We start from the raw sequence: 16,654 nt of genomic DNA, 5'->3' as shown, positions 1-16,654 counted from the left end.
GAAGCTACGATCCTAATTTTTCCTACTTCTTTTTAAAAAGAGGATATATAAATGTATATTTTTCTTTTTTGTGTTTTCTGCTTTCCTAAAGACATAGTCTTTTCCTTTTAACCACAATTCATAGGTAGTGACTAGAGAGGCCCCAAGTCCCTTATATGGCAAGTATTTATTTAACATTTTTTAACAGAAAAAAAAAGTGATTTAGATTGAGGTTGCTTTTAATTTTAAGAGAAAATAAGGCTACTTTGCTTAGCCTCAGCCTTCCAGAAATAGATCCTAAGATTCTTTTTATATAAATTCACAAGCAGCCCTTGATCATATGCTTGTTGTGATAAAATAGTACAGAAGTAGCTCTAAATAGTGACATAGGTGAATAAATCCCTTTAGTCCCTTCCAGAAGGAACCATGGTTAACCCTTTATATCTAAACCCCTTCCATTGCAGTTACAAATACACATCTGTATATTTATATACTTTTTGTTTTAAACAAATGGGATTCTATTTTCCTGCCTGTCTTAATATATCTTTGAGATCTCTTCATGCTAGTCCATATAGTTGTATCTCATTCTTTTTAATAGCTGCATAACATGAATGCAACTGTAATTTATGGTATTTTTTTATTTTTATTTATTTTTGTTAATCCTCATCCAAGGATATTTTTTTCCATTGATTTTTAGAGAGAGCTGAAGGGAGGGAGGGAAAGAGAGAGAGAGAAGCATTAATGTGAGAGACACATTGATTGGTTGACTCCCACATGCACCGCAACAGGACCAGGAATGAACCTGCAACTGAGGTATGTGCCCTTGACCAGGAATCAAACCTGGGACCCTCCGGCTTGCAGGATGACACTCTAGCCCAGTGGTTCTCAACCTTTTTAATGCCGCGACCCTTTAATACAGTTCCTCATGTTGTGGTGACCCCCAACCATAAAATTATTTTCGTTGCTACTTCATAACTAATTTTGCTACTGTTAATGAATCGTAATGTAAATATCTGTGTTTTCCGATGGTCTTAAGCTCTACAGCAGCGGTTCTCAACCTGTGGGTCGCAACCCACAGGTTGAAAACCGCTAGCCAGGTCACCACGGAACAACACCAGCCAGAGCCTTCGTAATTTTTAACCTTTTGCACTCGGATGTCGAGTGTGACTCGACACGGTTAGCATAGGTAGCAGCTCTTTTTATACTCTTTGAATGTATCAATAATTTGAAATATTAAAAAATCCAAATAATTAAGTTTGTATGAAAAGAAACTCGTTTTTCATTCTACTGCCGCGCTTTGTAAAATCTGGGGTATTTAAAAAATTAAATCCTGAGTAGAATAAAGGAATCGAGAAAAAAGCAAGCGAGTGCAAAGAGTTAAAAATGTTACAAATGGTCCTGCAGTAAAAAAAATCCTAGTGCTTACATGTAGGCTAAGTTCTTGGATGTGGAATGGCAAGTAAAGGGGTTAATACATTTGTTATTCCTAGAAAGAGAAAAGCTGGGGTCCCAGTAACTCTATCCTGGTGCCCTGAGAACAAAAATCCAGTGAGCACGTGAGTGGGAAGTGGCTGTCTGTGAAAACCCCTCTTGGTGATTCACAATCAAGTAGCATATTAAAAGTCCTGGAAATTCTTCAGGAACCACTCACTGCCAGTGGTTTAAAAAGAGTTGTTTGCAAAGGGAAAGACTTTCATTCTTTGTACACATCTATTAAAATTTCCCTGAATGGTTTGGTAAGTGCCACCCGGTGGTAATCTCCCAAAGACAGGACAGCATTCAGATAGGAACTTGGCCACATACTGTCCCGCCAAGCTGGGCAACCGGGGTGGAGTCGGGTTTGGATTTTGTCCAAGAACCAGGCTAGGCCTGTCAACCCCTCCCAACCCCTCCCATCAGGTGAGAGGGGCTCCACAAGTCTTGAGGCTGACCATGGGGAGAGGGAGAGTTCACTCTGGCCTGTCTGAGAGGTGAAATCAGGCCTAGCTGACACGCTGCATCCGTCAGGCCCACGCCCCCAACACAGAAGAGTGTGGATCCAGAATCCCTAGAGAAGGAGCCACGTGGGTATAGAAAGGCAGCCTTCCCCTCATCCCAACCCATCTTCTCCAGTTGGTGGAATCACGGTTAACTTCCAAGGTTCCTGCAGAAGTCACCGTGAAACCTCTCCCTGACCCCCCAGGCCACGCCCGTGTACTCCGGCAGCACCTTTGCTGTGTGTGCCTCTCCAGCAGTCAGCACTCTGGTTGTCCTCTGGTCCATCCACTCATTGGGCTGGTCAGGAGGAAGGGCCACATAATGAATCACGTATTTCACAGTCTTCCCAACAAACTGGGAGCTCCCGCATAGCAGGGTACTGTCCAGGCTCTCCTTCCCTCCTTCACTCATTCATCCAATCGATAATCACTATTAGGGCACCTACCAAGTGTGTTGGTCTATAGCTAGACTGCCCAAAACAGTGGTGAATAAGGCCGACGCAAACCCCTAACCTCATTCATTTTACGTTTCCTGTAGCCCAGCCAGTGCTAGCCCAAAGGGTTTAGGAATGACAGTGTAACTGGAAAGCTGCTTTAGCATAGCAAGCACTTTTCACTGACTTGTGTGGTGCAGATTAAAAGCCATTTTCTCCAGGTTTTCGCCTGGTCCACAATTTATATGACAGTCATTTGACCGTGCGAGGTATTTTAAAAAACACTTGGGGTGCCTTTGGGTCCTAAGAGAATGGGGTACTAAATTTCCAGACACGCCCAGGGCCCGCCACCTGGCTGGAACCGGACTGGGGAAGGGCCCGCCCGCCGGCCCCGCCCCCGCCCAGGGCCGCGGCCACGCCCCCAGGTGCCGCGGCCACGCCCCCTCTCCATAGTTACGGCGCTGCGGAGGCGGCGGCCATCTTGGCGCCGGAGCGATGAGCGGGTCGAACCCGAAAGCGGCGGGCGCGGGCTCGACGGCCGGGCCCCGTGGGCTGGTGGCTGGCAAGGAGGAGAAGAAGAAGGCGGGCGGCGGCGTCCTGAACCGGCTCAAGGCGCGGCGGCAGGCGCCCCACCACGCGGCCGACGACGGCATCGGGGCAGCGGTTACGGAGCAGGAGCTGCTGGCCCTGGACGCCATCCGGCCCGAGCACGTCCTGCGCCTCGGCCGGGTCACCGAGAGTGAGTGCCGGGCGGCCGCGCCCTCCCCTCGCGCCGACACGCGGGCCCTGCCGCGGAGCCCGCTCGCCCTCCCTCTCGGCCGGGCCGGGCCTGCGCTCCATCGGTCCCCGCGACGTGGCCGGGAAGGGGTCCCCGGCGCTTAACTGCCTCCCCGAGCCCGGCCCCGCCGGGCTGCCCCGTGCCCGCTGGCCCTCGGGCCGGGCCGTTCCCTCCTCAGCTGGACTTGGCTGGGTGGGGTCCCCTTCGTTAACCGGATGCTCCCGACCCTGTACGTGGGCCGCTGCCCCCCATCCTGGAAGCCCCCAGCCGTCAGTGATGCTGCTCAGCCAGCCCCTCACCCGTCCGTCCGTCGCCGCCCCTGCAGCCCTGACCCTACCCGCTTCCCTCCACCCTTCCCGCCCGCCCTGGCCCCCTGCCCCGCTGGTCCAAGCGTCGCCCCTTTGTGTGCAGGTGGCTCTGCCTTCTTCAAACGCGTGGCCGTGGCATTTCATGCAAATTTAAAATAGTGCCACATTAAAAAAAAATAAAGTTTCAGTTTATGTGCAAACTCTGAAATGTGAATCCTGCTTTGGACACTTGTTCGAGTGAATTAAGAAGTATGGCAGGGTTCTGGCATAAAATGCCATCCTGCACCTTTTCATTGATAAAAGGGAGGTGGGGAGAGATATATTGCCAAACCCAAACCTCCGTTTTTCTGCCAAGCCAAGCCCTGACTTGACGTCCTTTCTCTTGCTCTTCTCCCCCCCCCCCCCCCCCCCCTCCCCAAGAATTTACAGTCGCCTGGTTAGGCCCAGCTTGCCCGCCCCTCCCCCAGCAACCCCGGCTCTCCCTGATGGGTCAGGCTGACAGTGTTATCTGCTGAATTGCTTCACTTAGCCTGGGGCTGCTCGGGTGCACCTCAGGGAGCAGCGGCAGCTCCGGTGATGTGGGGGTGGGAGTCGGGGTGGGGGTGGGTGGGCCTTGGTCCAGACTATAAAAGGGAATTCCCATCTCCTAAAAGTTTCCGTTGGATTCTGGATAGTTTGATGTCCTCATTCTTCATCACAGTTTGAGTTGGGACTGTCCTTTGTGTACCTGAGTGTATCTTAGAAGGTCTGTTCACATTCTTTGAAACCTTGTGAGAAAGCTGCTTCTGTTCTGACCCAGTTTTATTTGGGATCTGAAGGCACAGAAGTGCTCATCACTGGTCTTTCTGACCTCATGCTTTATCCTGATGTCAGGGGTGAAATAGGCCATTCTAATACCTGGCCCAAAGCAGCATTCTTGGGGGGCACTCAGGTCCTGTGTAGGAGCTTGGGATTGGTGCTCTGCAGCTTACTGGAGAAAGCCAGGGGTCAGAGCTCGGTGACCTCCGGATTTGGTTACTGTTGTGTTTATTTTATTTATTTATAATATATTTTTATTGATTTCAGAGAGGAAGGGAGAGAGAGATAGAAACATCAATGATGAGAGACAATCATTGATCACCTGCCTCCTGCACACCCCCTACTGGGGATGGAGCCTGCAACCCAGGCATGTGCCCTTGACTGGAATTGAGCACGGGACCCTTCAGTCCAAAGGCCGATGCTCTATGCACTGAGCCAAACCAGCTAGGGCCTGTTGTGGTTTTTTTAAATCCACCTGATATATATCATCACCCAAGGGTATTTTTCCACTGATTTTTAGAGAGAGTGGAAGAGAAAGGGAAAGACAGAGAAAAATAACGATGTGACAGATTGCCTCCTGGACGAGCCCCGACCAGGGCCGGGGTGGGGAGGAATCTGCAACCAAAGTACATGTCTTTGACCGGAATCAAACCCAGAACCCTTCGGTCAGCAGGCCGACGCTCTATCACCGAGCCAAACCGGCTAGGGCCTGGGGATATATTTTCATTGATTTGAGAGAGAGGGACAGAATAAAGAGAGAGAAATATTGATGTGAGGGAGAACATTGATCTGTTGCCTCCTGTGCGCACCTTGACGGGACCAAACTCACAACCTAGGTATGTGCCCTGCCTGGGAATTGACCCCTCGACCTTTCGGTGCAGGGGAGGACAACGCTCCAGCCAGCTGAGCCGCCCGGCCAGCGCTTGTTACTCTTCAAGTCTGTTCCGTTCAGCAACGGACCTGCTATTGAGTACCTGCTAAAAGTGCAGAACTAATCTCAGCCTTCTTAGGAGTTACAGAATAATCAGTAGCTCTCGAGTTTGCCATCTTATCGGAGAGCCAGCTGGTAAAACATGAAACAAGTAACACACGCCGGGGAGATGAAATAAAGTGACAGAAGGAGTTGTGAAGACGCTGTGAGGAGTTATCGAAGGAAGAAATCAGTGACATTTTCTATGATCAATAGGTGCTATTTTGATTAGCTGCTCAGTTGTTGTGGGCTCTTCTTCACTTTGGCCTAAACCCTCACCACCAAGTCTGTCCTGCTGCCTGTGCAGCACACAAGTTAAGAATGGTTCTTCCATTTTGAAATAGTTGGGGGTGGGAGGATTACTATCTTGCAACACATGGTTATATCAAATTCATGTATCTGTCCATAAATAGTTTGTTAGAACACAGCCATGCTCGTCCATTTTCGTGTCTGCTGCTGCTTTGCGCTCCAGTGAGAGTTGAGTAGTTGTGACAGAGACTGAATGGCTGCAAAGCCTAAATCATTCGTGATCTGGCCCTTGAAGGAAAAATTTGCTGGTCTCTGCTTTGTGATACTTTGGTAAATAAGCATAAGAATGTTAGCCATAAGTGTTTTAAAATGAAGTTTAAAAAAAATTCTGCCCGCCCTGACCAGTGTTCTCAGTAGTTGGTGTCACCCGGTACACCAAAGGGTCACAGGTTCGAATCCCTGTCAGGAGCATGGTGTACCTGGGTTGCAGGTTGGATTAGGGCCCCAGTCGGGGAGTATGCGAGAGGCAACCAATTGATGTGTCTCTTTCACATCGATGTTTCTCTCTCCCTCTTTCCCTCCCTTCCACTCTCTTAAAAAAAAAATCAATGGAAAAATTAAAACAAAAATTCTTCCCTTTTGGGGCATCCAAGTTGATCATGAAGAAACAGTTTGGAGAACATTATGCTAATTGAAATAAGCCAGTCAATGAAAGAAAAATACCACATGATCTCACTCATTTATGGATAGTAAAGAACATTATAAACTGATGAACAAAAAGATAGATACAGAGACAGTAAAGCATCAAACAGACAGTCAGATTACAGCAGGAAGGTTAGGGAGAGGTGGGGGAGATAAGAGATCAACCAAAGGACTTGTATGCATGCATATAAGCATAACCAATGGATGCAAAACTCTGGGGAGTGAGGGCAAGTATGGGTGTAGGGTGGGGGGGGCAATGGTAAGATATGTACACATATCTTAATTTAAATAAATAAATAAATAATTAGTAAAAAAAAATAAAAGTTCTGTCAGCCAAAGAAAAAAGAAACAGTTTGGAGGCCATTTCTGAGGTGTTTACAAAGAAATCTTTTATTCCTGTTTCTAAAAATGTTATAGTAATCTTTCATCCACACCAAGTCCATGGTCTTTTTTTCCCCCTTGGGTTCCCCAGTTCTCTCCACCCACAGCTTTTGCTTATAAGTTTTTGTGTATGTTTTAAGCGAACTGTGTAAGAAAAAACTTGAGTTTGCCTCAAAACTTGAGACATGCATGCTAGTTTTGGAGACTTACTTAATGGCATGGTCTCTCTCACTTCCAGATTATTTATGTAAACCCGAAGACAACATCTACAGTATTGATTTCACCCGCTTCAAAATTCGAGATTTGGAGACAGGGACAGTGCTGTTTGAGATCGCTAAGCCCTGTGTTTCAGGTAAGCCGCTGTGTGGCAAAGGTCGCTTGATAGTTGGAGCAGAGGCTTTTGGAGTTTGAGTTGTGGTGGCCTTTGCATCCTGTGTCTCGGACTCCAGCGTGTCCCACTTCCGTGACCTCCTCCCGAAGCTGGGCCTGCGGGGCATGCTGGTGTGACGCTGAGTGGAGAGGCCGTGCTGGTGCTGGTTACTGCGTTCGCTGTCTGTTTATCCCAGCTCCTGTGATCCTCACACCGCTGGGAGGAGTTATTGTTCCCGTTTTACAAATAAGGAAACCGAGGCCCAGAATTTCCAAGTGACTTTTCTAAAGTGTTACGCTCTTTCATCTTACCACATTGCCTCCCCTTAGGAAAGGAATCCTTGAAATTGAACTCTAATGAGAAAAGCTCACTTGAGCCTTGAGTCTTAGGGACACTCTAGAAGGGTGATACTGATGATTCTAGTCCAGACCTAGTCATGAGGCAGTTCACCTGGCTTCTCACTCTCTTTTCTTTAAACAGTGTCTCATATTTCCCAGTAAGTCCTAGTTTGGATTTCAGTCTCCACCATTTTCTGGATGAGCAGAAAGCCCAGGCCTATGAACTCATCTCCTTGGGGTTCTTTACATTAGCTTTGAATAGAGCTTCCTGTGCTGTGATACAGTTCCAGGGTGATTCATTTCTGGCTGGGGGACCACACTGTCTTTGGAGCACAACACTGGAGATTTAGCACCCCCTGGAGTTGGTTGTTAGAACACCAGCACAGATCACCCTTCAGAGGATCAGCGTGGTCTGTATAGTCTTTCTGCAAAGCTTTTCTCATCTGGCTTGCTACTCAGAAAGGGCCTGTAAATTTGTTAAGTCCAAAGACTTTCCTGAGAAAGTCCATCTCGGGTTAGTAGCATAGTCAAGATTAGAGTCCTGGTCTCCTCACCCCTCCCAGTATTTTTTTGTTGGCTCTTTTCATTTTTTTTCCCTTTAATTCTTTATTGTTTAAACTATTACTATGTCTCCGTTTTCCCCCATTGACCTCTCCCTGGCACTCCCACCCCCAGCACCCACCCAGTATTTTTTCTGCTGCCATAGTCTGGTACTGATCAGGCACCTGAAGGCTCAAGCTTGTGGGTGCTAAGCTTGTTTGGGAGGGCCAGGGCGGGCTAGTTTCCTGGGCTGGGAGTTCACATCCCTTAGCCACATGCCTTATACTGAGGATGTTTCAGGGATCCTGGGACTACTCACGTGTGCGGATTTGAACTAGACTGGGCTCCGAGTAGTCATTGCAGTGCAAAACTGAGCGTTCTCAGGATTGTCAGCAGCAGATACTGCAGATGTACTTTGCTTTTCACCCTCTCCAGTCTCTACCTTTAAGGATCTTGATTGACTTAGACCAGCTCACCCTGAGGCAGTTCCCTCCAGCGGCACTTATTCTGATGAGTTGGAATCCCTGAGAAGATTTGGTCTGATTGTTGTTTTTTTGTTTTTCTGTTAATCCTCACCCAAGGATATTTTTTCCATTGATTCTAGAGAGTGGAAGGGAAGGCGGGAGGGCGAGAGATAGAGAGTGTGTGAGTGGAGGAGAGAGAGAAACATTGATATGAGAGAGCCACATCAATTGGTTGCCTCCCACACCTTCCTGACTGAGGCAGGGAACCTGCAACCCAGGTACATGCTCTTGACCAGGAATTGAACCGGAGACTTTTCAGTGTGGGGGCCATTCGCTCTAACCACTGAGCATGCTGGCCAAGGCTGGTCTGACTCTCTTTGAATCATATGGTGAGAGCCAGGGCTCTAGAGTCTTTGAGTACGAACTCTACTCACACTGGTTGCCCAATTGCTCTTGGGCTTGTCACAGCCAGAGGTGTTTGATGCTACAAGACTTCTCTAATGTTGCACCCATGTTCAGCCTAGACCTAGAGAAAATATCCTTGCTGAACACTGGGTGGCACTAGAGCAGTGGTTCTCAACCTTTCTAATGCCGCGACCCTTTAATACAGTTCCTCACGTTGTGGTGACCCCCCAACCATAAAATTATTTTCGTTGCTACTTCATAACTGTAATTTTGCTACTGTTATGAATCGTAATGTAAATATCTGTGTTTTCCGATGGTCTTAGGCTCTACAGCAGCGGTTCTCAACCTGTGGGTCGCGACCATCGGAAAACACAGATATTTACATTACGATTCATGAACAGTAGCAAAATTAAGTTATGAAGTAGCAACGAAAATAATTTTATGGTTGGGGGGTCACCACAACATGAGGAACTGTGTTAAAGGGTCGCGGCATTAGGAAGGTTGAGAACCACTGCTAGAGGGAACTATCTCTTTGTTCACATTCGGGTGGCTTTCTGATTCATTTTACAAATCTCCCATTTCCTGGGTTCAGAAATGGGCTAGACCAGAGAGCATCATTACCTCATTGAGGTCCCACACATTGGTTCACTGCCCGTCTGCTTCTCCCTTTCCCAGGTGGTGGGTGTTGGGCCTGGAATAGGATCAGTCCCAGGAAGGACAGTATTCCAAGGCTGTAGGCCAGTGGCTTCCACTGAATCAATAGAATCCTTCCAGGAGTTTGTCTTTGCTGCCTGTCAGAAATTTTTGTGTTCTCTGAAGGAACCTTTTGACTAGTTTCAACTTTTGCAACCTCATTCTTTTGGTTAGTGGCTGGCACATCAACTTGGTCAACAGGCCTTCAGTCAGACGGACCTGGATTCAAACCCTGCGTCCTCATTGACTGTTTGGTGGGGCTTTGGACATGTTACTCACCTCTCTGAGCCTGAGCTTCTGATGGTAATGGTAACTCCTCACAGGGCTGTGTGAGGACGCTCAGCAGCCTTCAGCCCAGGACTGGCACGTGCCAGGTGCGCAGTAAGGATCGGCCATCCTGCTGCTGGCGTTGGTACTGTTGGTTGTGCTGTTTGGACCGGTGGTGCTGAGATGATGCGCTCAAGATTCTGTGTCCGCTTTCAGACCAAGAGGAGGAGGAGGAGGAGGCAGGTGGAGATGCGGATATCAGTGCAGGACGCTTTGTCCGCTATCAGTTCACACCAGCATTTCTCCGCCTGCGGACAGTCGGGGCTACGTGAGTACCAGCATTTCCGGAGGGAGGGCGTTCTGCTTGTTTACAGAGAAGAGTGGTCTCGGTTGGGTTGGCTTTAGAGGAGGGAGGGGGCAGACGAGGGCTCACAGGTTTGTTTTGCAGGGTGGAGTTCACCGTGGGAGACAAACCTGTGTCAAACTTCCGGATGATCGAACGGCACTATTTCCGGGAGTGCTTGCTGAAAAACTTTGACTTTGATTTCGGCTTCTGCATCCCCAGCAGCAGGAACACTTGTGAACACATCTACGAGTTTCCCCAGCTTTCGGAGGATGTCAGTACGTACCCAACTTGTACAGCATTCTAGGTTTGGGGCCAGAAGGAACAGCCCTGAGAGCCATCTGGTCCAGTGCCCGCATTTGCAGAGGAGGGAAATAGTGACAGGATGCAGCCATCTCTACTCATTTGACCTCAGGCTTCTCATTTCCTGCGGCTCCTATCTCATGTTTCAAACTCGGACACTGCCCGCTTGGGAGCTTGGGAGGTTTCATAACACAGGCCGCCCCTTCCCCACCCCTGCTGTGGGAGAGGGAGGTAAGAGGAGGCCCATGACAATCCGGAGCCTGGGGCTGAATAGAACCACAGGTCTCAGGACCTCCTCTAGCTCAGTCTCTGCAAGTAGAAGATTGACTAGATAAACCGTTAAAATGGAGCCAGAGGAGAAGGGGAGCTGTCACAGGTTTCAGGTTTGGGAGCAGGAGTGACGAGGCGGAAGCAGTGTCTTCAGAAGAGAAATCCTGAAGTTGAGTGGAGGAGGAACTGGGGAAGGCCCCAGAGAGAGGGGCCGAGGCAAGGGAAGAGGTGGCCTTCCGAGGGGAAGAACAGGCCTTTTCCGTTTCTGTGACTTTGGTCTACCTTGCAGGTTCGCATCCTCTGTTAGAAAGTAGAGAAAATTGCCCTGCAACAATGAGGGTGTGCGTGGGGTCCTGTGAATAGTGGAATTTAGTTGGCTTGTGGGGAAGGATCTACTTACACTGACGAGTTTTCTCAGAATCTGAAGGCGCTTAAAATGGTCATATTCTGACAGCCAGGTGCTCGTGACTCGTGTGGCAGTGCTGTTCCCGGGGAGGAGGAGGACTGCTGGGATGTGAGCGGGGGTCGAGGACAGCCTCTGATCCTGGTTCGATCCCTGCTCCCTCCGATGGGCTGGAATCCATAGGTACTTGTAAGAAGAGCTTATGTGTAGCATTTCGAGTTTTTACCATAACCTTTCCTCTTGAGTCAGTAAGCGGGAAGTGTGGAGGCCAGCATTCTGCATACAAGCCAAGGAACTTAGGTCGGGTGGGTCCAAAGAAACTCACCCAGTCAGTGTCACCTGTTTAGCACATTTCCTCCCGAAGACTCAGAATAGCTGCAGCCGTTACCTCCAGGCTGGCCAGAGGAGTGACTGTGTGACAGCTACCTCCAGCATGGGAGGTCTGGGCCGCTGCCTGAACAAACAAGGTTGAGGTCTGGATCCCAGGACAGACAGACCTTTGGCTGCATCATTTCCAGGTTAACACCGAGCCGTCTCTGGAGGGGGCTCCTTGCCCTCCGTGCCCCTGCACTCACGTCACCTAGGGTTTCTCTGATTGCCAGGGGTGCCCGTGGGCAGTGGCCTCAGGAGGCACAGCTTTTTGTATCTGGACCAGAAAGGCGCTGAGTAAATAAGTTGCTGTGGTCCATGTTGGCAGGAGGGTAGGCACATTCTGGGCGCCGACCCAGAATCAGGCTGGGTGACCAGGCAGGGCCGGTCAGCGAGTTGAGTGCATTGTACGTGCAGTGGGTCTCAGGTTCCGTTTTGAGGCCTCTGTGGGCCCCAGTTCTCCCCCTCTCAAGGGCTGGCTCCCCTGTTCTGACCTCATTATTCTGGGAGAGTGCACTCATATTTTCCGGAAGGACCAGCTTATGCATTGTAGCGGGGATGCGAAGTTTTTTGTCACCTAGCTCATGGGCAGACTCACACATTAAGTCTTTTTTGCTTTCCCTCACTTGCAGTTCGTCTGATGATTGAAAATCCCTACGAGACCCGTTCTGACAGCTTCTACTTTGTTGACAACAAGCTGATAATGCACAACAAGGCTGACTATGCCTATAACGGAGGCCAGTAACCGCCGTGGGACAGGACAGGGGAGTGCTTTGCTGCCGCCATGGTCCTGGCACCTGGAAGTGGTTAAAGCTGCTGGATGTCACGCACCTGGGACCTGGCCCCAGGAAGCCACGGCTGGGGGGCAGTTTCCGGTGCTTCGAGAGAGGTGCCAAGCAGTGCCGTGTTTCCTTCCCCAGTATTTTCTCTTCCCTCTTTCCCCCTGCCCTTTAGGTCAGAGGTACTATATAGTAAAGATTAGGATGAGGTTCCTCAAGTCCAGATTAAAAAAGAAAGATTATTTTCATGTAGTCATAGCTGCCTAGTGGTTGTCCTGACGAGCCTGGGTCTCTGGCAGGGCTGTGCCCGGGCGAGGAGGCTCTGCCGCCCTGCAGGTTCGAGCCTTCTGCAGGTACTGGGTGCTGTGAGAAGCCGAGGTCAGCCTCTTCCGGCATCTTCTCCTATTGCTGGGGTTGCCATCGGCACAGTCTGACCTCAGCCTATGCAGTTATAAACCAAATGGAAAGAAACTTGAAAGGGGGTGGAGGGGAGGAATGGCGCCAAGAGGTGAGGCTCGAGGGCTGGTAAGGCCGCCACACCGCCAGGCCCGCTGTGTGGAGAGGCCTGCTTACCGGTCTGACCGCACGGTCCCAGGCCGTCCGCTGGCAGTGCCCTCTGCCCTCATTCTGGAGGGAGAGGAGCTTGCCCTGCTGCTGGCTCCTGACCCGAGTGCCTTCTGACACGGAACGTGGCGGTTTCGCTTTGGAAGTCCTCTCTCGCGGCAGAGCAGGCCTCATTGTGTGTTGTTTTCTCCAGGCTCTTTGGGAGGTCGTAGGGAACGTCAGTGGTGACGTGCGGTTAGACTCTGACAGCACAGCTCAGGCTCGGGGGCTCCCCTGGCTCACGCTGAGGCTGGTGCAGTCGCTGACCAGCAGCCGCTAAAGGCCGCTTTGGATTCCTGCTCAGCATGGCCCGGAGGACTGGCTTTGGATGGGGATTTGCCTCTGAAACTCTGCGGTCTTCTTACTTAAGGTTTTTCTGTCTGCCTCGCTGCTGCAGTTGTTTCCGGAACCATCCGGGCAGGTCACACCTAAGGAATGCCTATCTGGTCCTTGGGATCTTTTTGGGTGTGAGGCCTCTCCGCCTGTTTCGCCTGTGCCAGGGGCTGTGTTCTCAGAAAAGCTTCCTTGCACATCCTGCTACTTCGATCCTCAGGCCTTGATTGGATGGACTCACCTCCTTCGCCCCCTGTGGTTGTCTGGCTGTGGGTGACGTTAGGTGCGTTAAGACCAGGCTTTAGCACTGATGGGCAGGCGCTGTAGGGAGGGCCCAGGGATGCGGTAACAGTCACTGTCACTGGCCCAGTGACTGACAGGAGAGCTGTTTCCCGAAGCGCTGGGGAGGAAGGCCGAGGCCAGGGAAGGAAGGGCCGCGTGGGCCACAGCAGCCCCTGTGCGCTCATGGACCGGCGTGGCTCCGTTTGGATTCTAGAGTGTGAGTGGCCTTGAGCCTCGGCGTGGTGCTGTGTAGCAGGCCAGAGTCCGGGCTGTGCCAGATGCTGACGCTTTCTTACCGGGAAAGCCCTGGGCTAGCCCTGTGTGCCAGCACCGGGTCCGACCAATGAGGGAAGGGAGGTCCAGCACCCTGCAGACCGGGAAGTCTCAGCACTGGAGCGGATACAAACCAGGTGCCTTACGTGGGCTCTGCCCACACGCTGCTGGGGGGGCTGCCGCGCCCTGGCTCCCCCATCCGCCCGCCGCGGACAGCAGCCCTGCCTCTTGCCCTCATCGTGGCTCCGCTAGCACCTCGTGCCTGTCGAGCTTCAGAAGCCCCGTCTGTGACGACCCCCGATCAGGAGGGTTCCTACCGTTCGATGTTTCGTTTGCGTCAGGAGGTGGTTTCTGGAGTGCCCAGAGCTCTGCTCAGTAGAGGGTGCCTTGGAAACGTGTCCCAGGGCAGGCTGGGTCTTGTATACGATGGGCTCTTGGCCGCGGTGTTAGCTTTGCGAGGAGGGGGGCCAGCAGGGCAGAGGGGCGGGCACTCAGGCTTGAAGCGCGGCGTCCTCTTCCCCACTAGCTTGCCTTAGTCTCCCCGGAGACCACTTTGAGGCCAAGCGCTCACCCTGCCCAGTAGGACAGGGTTGGCCGTCCTCCGTGCCCGGAGTCTGGTGCTCTGTACCTGAGACTGGTTTCTTGGGTCCCCTGCTCAGGGAATCTTGAGAAGCATCACCACTCCGGGTGTTAACCAGGGTGAGTTTGAAGTTCAAGTTTTTGTTCCTGAATTGGGCAGAGAATTGGAAGTCATACTTTCTCTGAAAGTATCTGAACCAGTCAAAAGCTGAATCAGGGCTGGAGGCCAACGCTAGTGAGAAACCTGGACTGTTGATGCCGTTATCTGTGGGTAATACGATGGGAGGAAAAAAGCCCTGCAGCCTGGCTGGTAGGCTCAGTGGGTAGAGCGTTGGCTCGAGGACTGAAGGGTCCCGGATTCAGTTCCAGTCCAGGGCATGTACCTCGGTGGCAGGCTTGATCCCCAGCCCAGCCCTGGTCTCAGGGCGTGTGCAGGAGGCAACCAATTGATTAGTCTCTCTCACATCGGTATTTCTCTCTGTGTCTCCCCCCGTCCCTTCCACACTCTCTAAAATCAATGGGGGGAATATCCTTCGGAGAGGAATTAACAACAACAAAAAGCCCCTGCGTGCTCTCTCTTCAGAGCTGGCAATGGAGGGACCGCTCCTGGAGGGAGCACCTCCCGGGGGGGGGGGGGGGGGGGGCTGGCGGCCCGCCTGGTGCCGGGGCCTGCTCCCCTCCTGTCTTGCTCTTGTCCCTCTGCCTGGAATCTCCGGGAGAGAGCCTCTCTTTCCCCTGAAGCCTTTGGGCTAAGATGCGCTTCTAGCTTCTCCAAAGAAGACCCTGCTTTGTTTTAGTCTGTGCTCAAGAGGAACTGGTTCTGGCTGCCCTCTTCTTAGGAGTTAGCTCAGTTACCTTGCAGAGAAGGCCGTTTTCAGGGGCCGTCGGACTTCCTGAAGACACCATCGTCTTTGGGCATCTGATTCCCAAATAAGGGCAGGACTTTGGAATGTTGGGTCTAACCATAGACTGGCGATCCTTGAAATGGCAGGGACTGGGGAATCTTCAACCTGTTTTTTCAGTTGAAAGTGGAACTCATTTGTGAGAGGACATACTAGGCTGTGTCTAATGTACGAACAAGGTGAGTCCTGCCTTAGTGTGTCCTGCCAGCTGGTGGGCTCCCAGGGTACTCTCTTTCCTCTGGAAAGGACCCTTCTGGTGGCCACCAGAGGGGTGGGTCTGGGGACTGTCTGTGCTAGAAATCACAGCGCAGACGCCGTGCCAGTGCGTGAGGATTCCTGACACGGTGCTGCGGCGCCATCACGTTACATTCCATGTAACGGGCCGTCTTCGCCGCAGGGTCTGGCGGAGGTGGGCTTACCTGATTTACAAGGGTCATGTAAAGTCATTGACGTTGGAAAGTCTGCTTTCCCCGCTAAATCTGTTTTTCACAGAATATAAGCAACATCAGTGACCTGATGTGTCCTTCCTCTTCTTACCTTCACTTGAGATCCTCATTCCAGTTTTGTTTTTTTTCTGTTTTGCAAATTGTTTTAAAACCACAACAAATGAGTACAGAGAATGCCCTGTTTGAAACATCACAATAAAGGTTCAAGATCAAGGTGTTCCTTTAGGCAAGGCTGAAGATCTTCAGTCTCTGGAATTTGGAATTTAGGCTGCAATCCTTATTTTTGGATGGATCACTGGGTGTGGGGGACAGTCCATGCTTTTAACCAGATTTGAACAGAAGAATGGCCACTTGGCCCAGGTAGAAGTAGATGAAGTGTTTGGTTTCATGTGTCACGTAACTACCGAAGTTCCTCCCCACGATGCAGTGCCGGGGGAGTCATACTTCATGTCAAAAAAAATTTTTTTTTTTTCAAATTCCAAGAGAAAGTAGAAGTGAGCCAGCTGGACTGTGTGGGCTCAGGAAACAAGTTACAGAGGCAGAGGGCCCTTGGAGCTTAGGAGGGGAAGGGCCGGGGGAGACGGGGGAGGGCGAGCCTCAGCTCCTCCTCGCTGTGGCCCAGTGTCCTCGATGTGTGTTCTCCAGCACATTCCTTCCGGGAGTCCCGCTGCGTCTCCTCCACACGGCGTGTGTGATCACCGCCTTTCGGGCGCACATGATTACAGCGGAGCAGGGGTTGGCCGGTGGCAACGGCCTCCTGGGGGAGGGGCTGGCACATCTCCCCCATTCCAGTTTTTATTGTCTTTGTGTCCAAAGTAAACTAGGTGACTAATTTGTATAAAGTGTTATTTTGCCACAAGAGACAGAAATAAAGATTTTCACAGTTTATGTACCCTCTTGTCTCCTGGCTGCGCTCCTTGTGTTGCTGGCGGGAGCAGGTATGGGGTGGGGTGGCCTTTCTGTAAACAGTTTGAGCATAGCTGGTTTCTAGGGTGATTGGGGAACCGTGTTGGGCTTTAGGTTGGATATTTTTGCTTTATTTTGTTGGGGGCCTTTAAGAAGTAAAAATTTATATACATATTTAAAAGTTAAGGTGTGCTTTAACTATAGTAAAATT

At 50.9% G+C, this 16,654-nt stretch overlaps 1 protein-coding gene across 1 annotated transcript; it reads left to right on the top strand.

Moving 5' to 3' along the window:
• Positions 1-2,880: 2,880 nt before the first annotated feature.
• Positions 2,881-16,429, top strand: UNC119B (unc-119 lipid binding chaperone B). Its single transcript, XM_079763179.1, has 5 exons — positions 2,881-3,128; positions 6,814-6,927; positions 9,869-9,980; positions 10,101-10,273; positions 11,973-16,429. Exons 1-5 carry the CDS (start codon positions 2,885-2,887, stop codon positions 12,083-12,085), a joined length of 756 nt encoding a protein of 251 aa, XP_079619305.1. The 5' UTR covers positions 2,881-2,884; the 3' UTR covers positions 12,086-16,429.
• The last annotated feature ends 225 nt before the right edge of the window (positions 16,430-16,654 follow it).

Source organism: Cnephaeus nilssonii, assembly GCF_951640355.1.
Source record: "Cnephaeus nilssonii genome assembly, chromosome: 22".
NCBI classification, from domain to species: domain Eukaryota; kingdom Metazoa; phylum Chordata; class Mammalia; order Chiroptera; family Vespertilionidae; genus Cnephaeus; species Cnephaeus nilssonii.
Note: the sequence above shows the minus strand (reverse complement) of the source record. Positions and strands in the feature narration are given on the sequence as shown.

Bases quoted from the DNA above. Each gene is read 5' to 3' on its own strand.
- UNC119B (XM_079763179.1), top strand. From the start codon at position 2,885: ATGAGCGGGTCGAACCCGAAAGCGGCGGGCGCGGGCTCGACGGCCGGG. The intron at 3,129-6,813 runs GTGAGTGCCGGG...TCTCACTTCCAG, and splicing joins CCTCGGCCGGGTCACCGAGA to ATTATTTATGTAAACCCGAA. The intron at 10,274-11,972 runs GTACGTACCCAA...CCTCACTTGCAG, and splicing joins CCAGCTTTCGGAGGATGTCA to TTCGTCTGATGATTGAAAAT.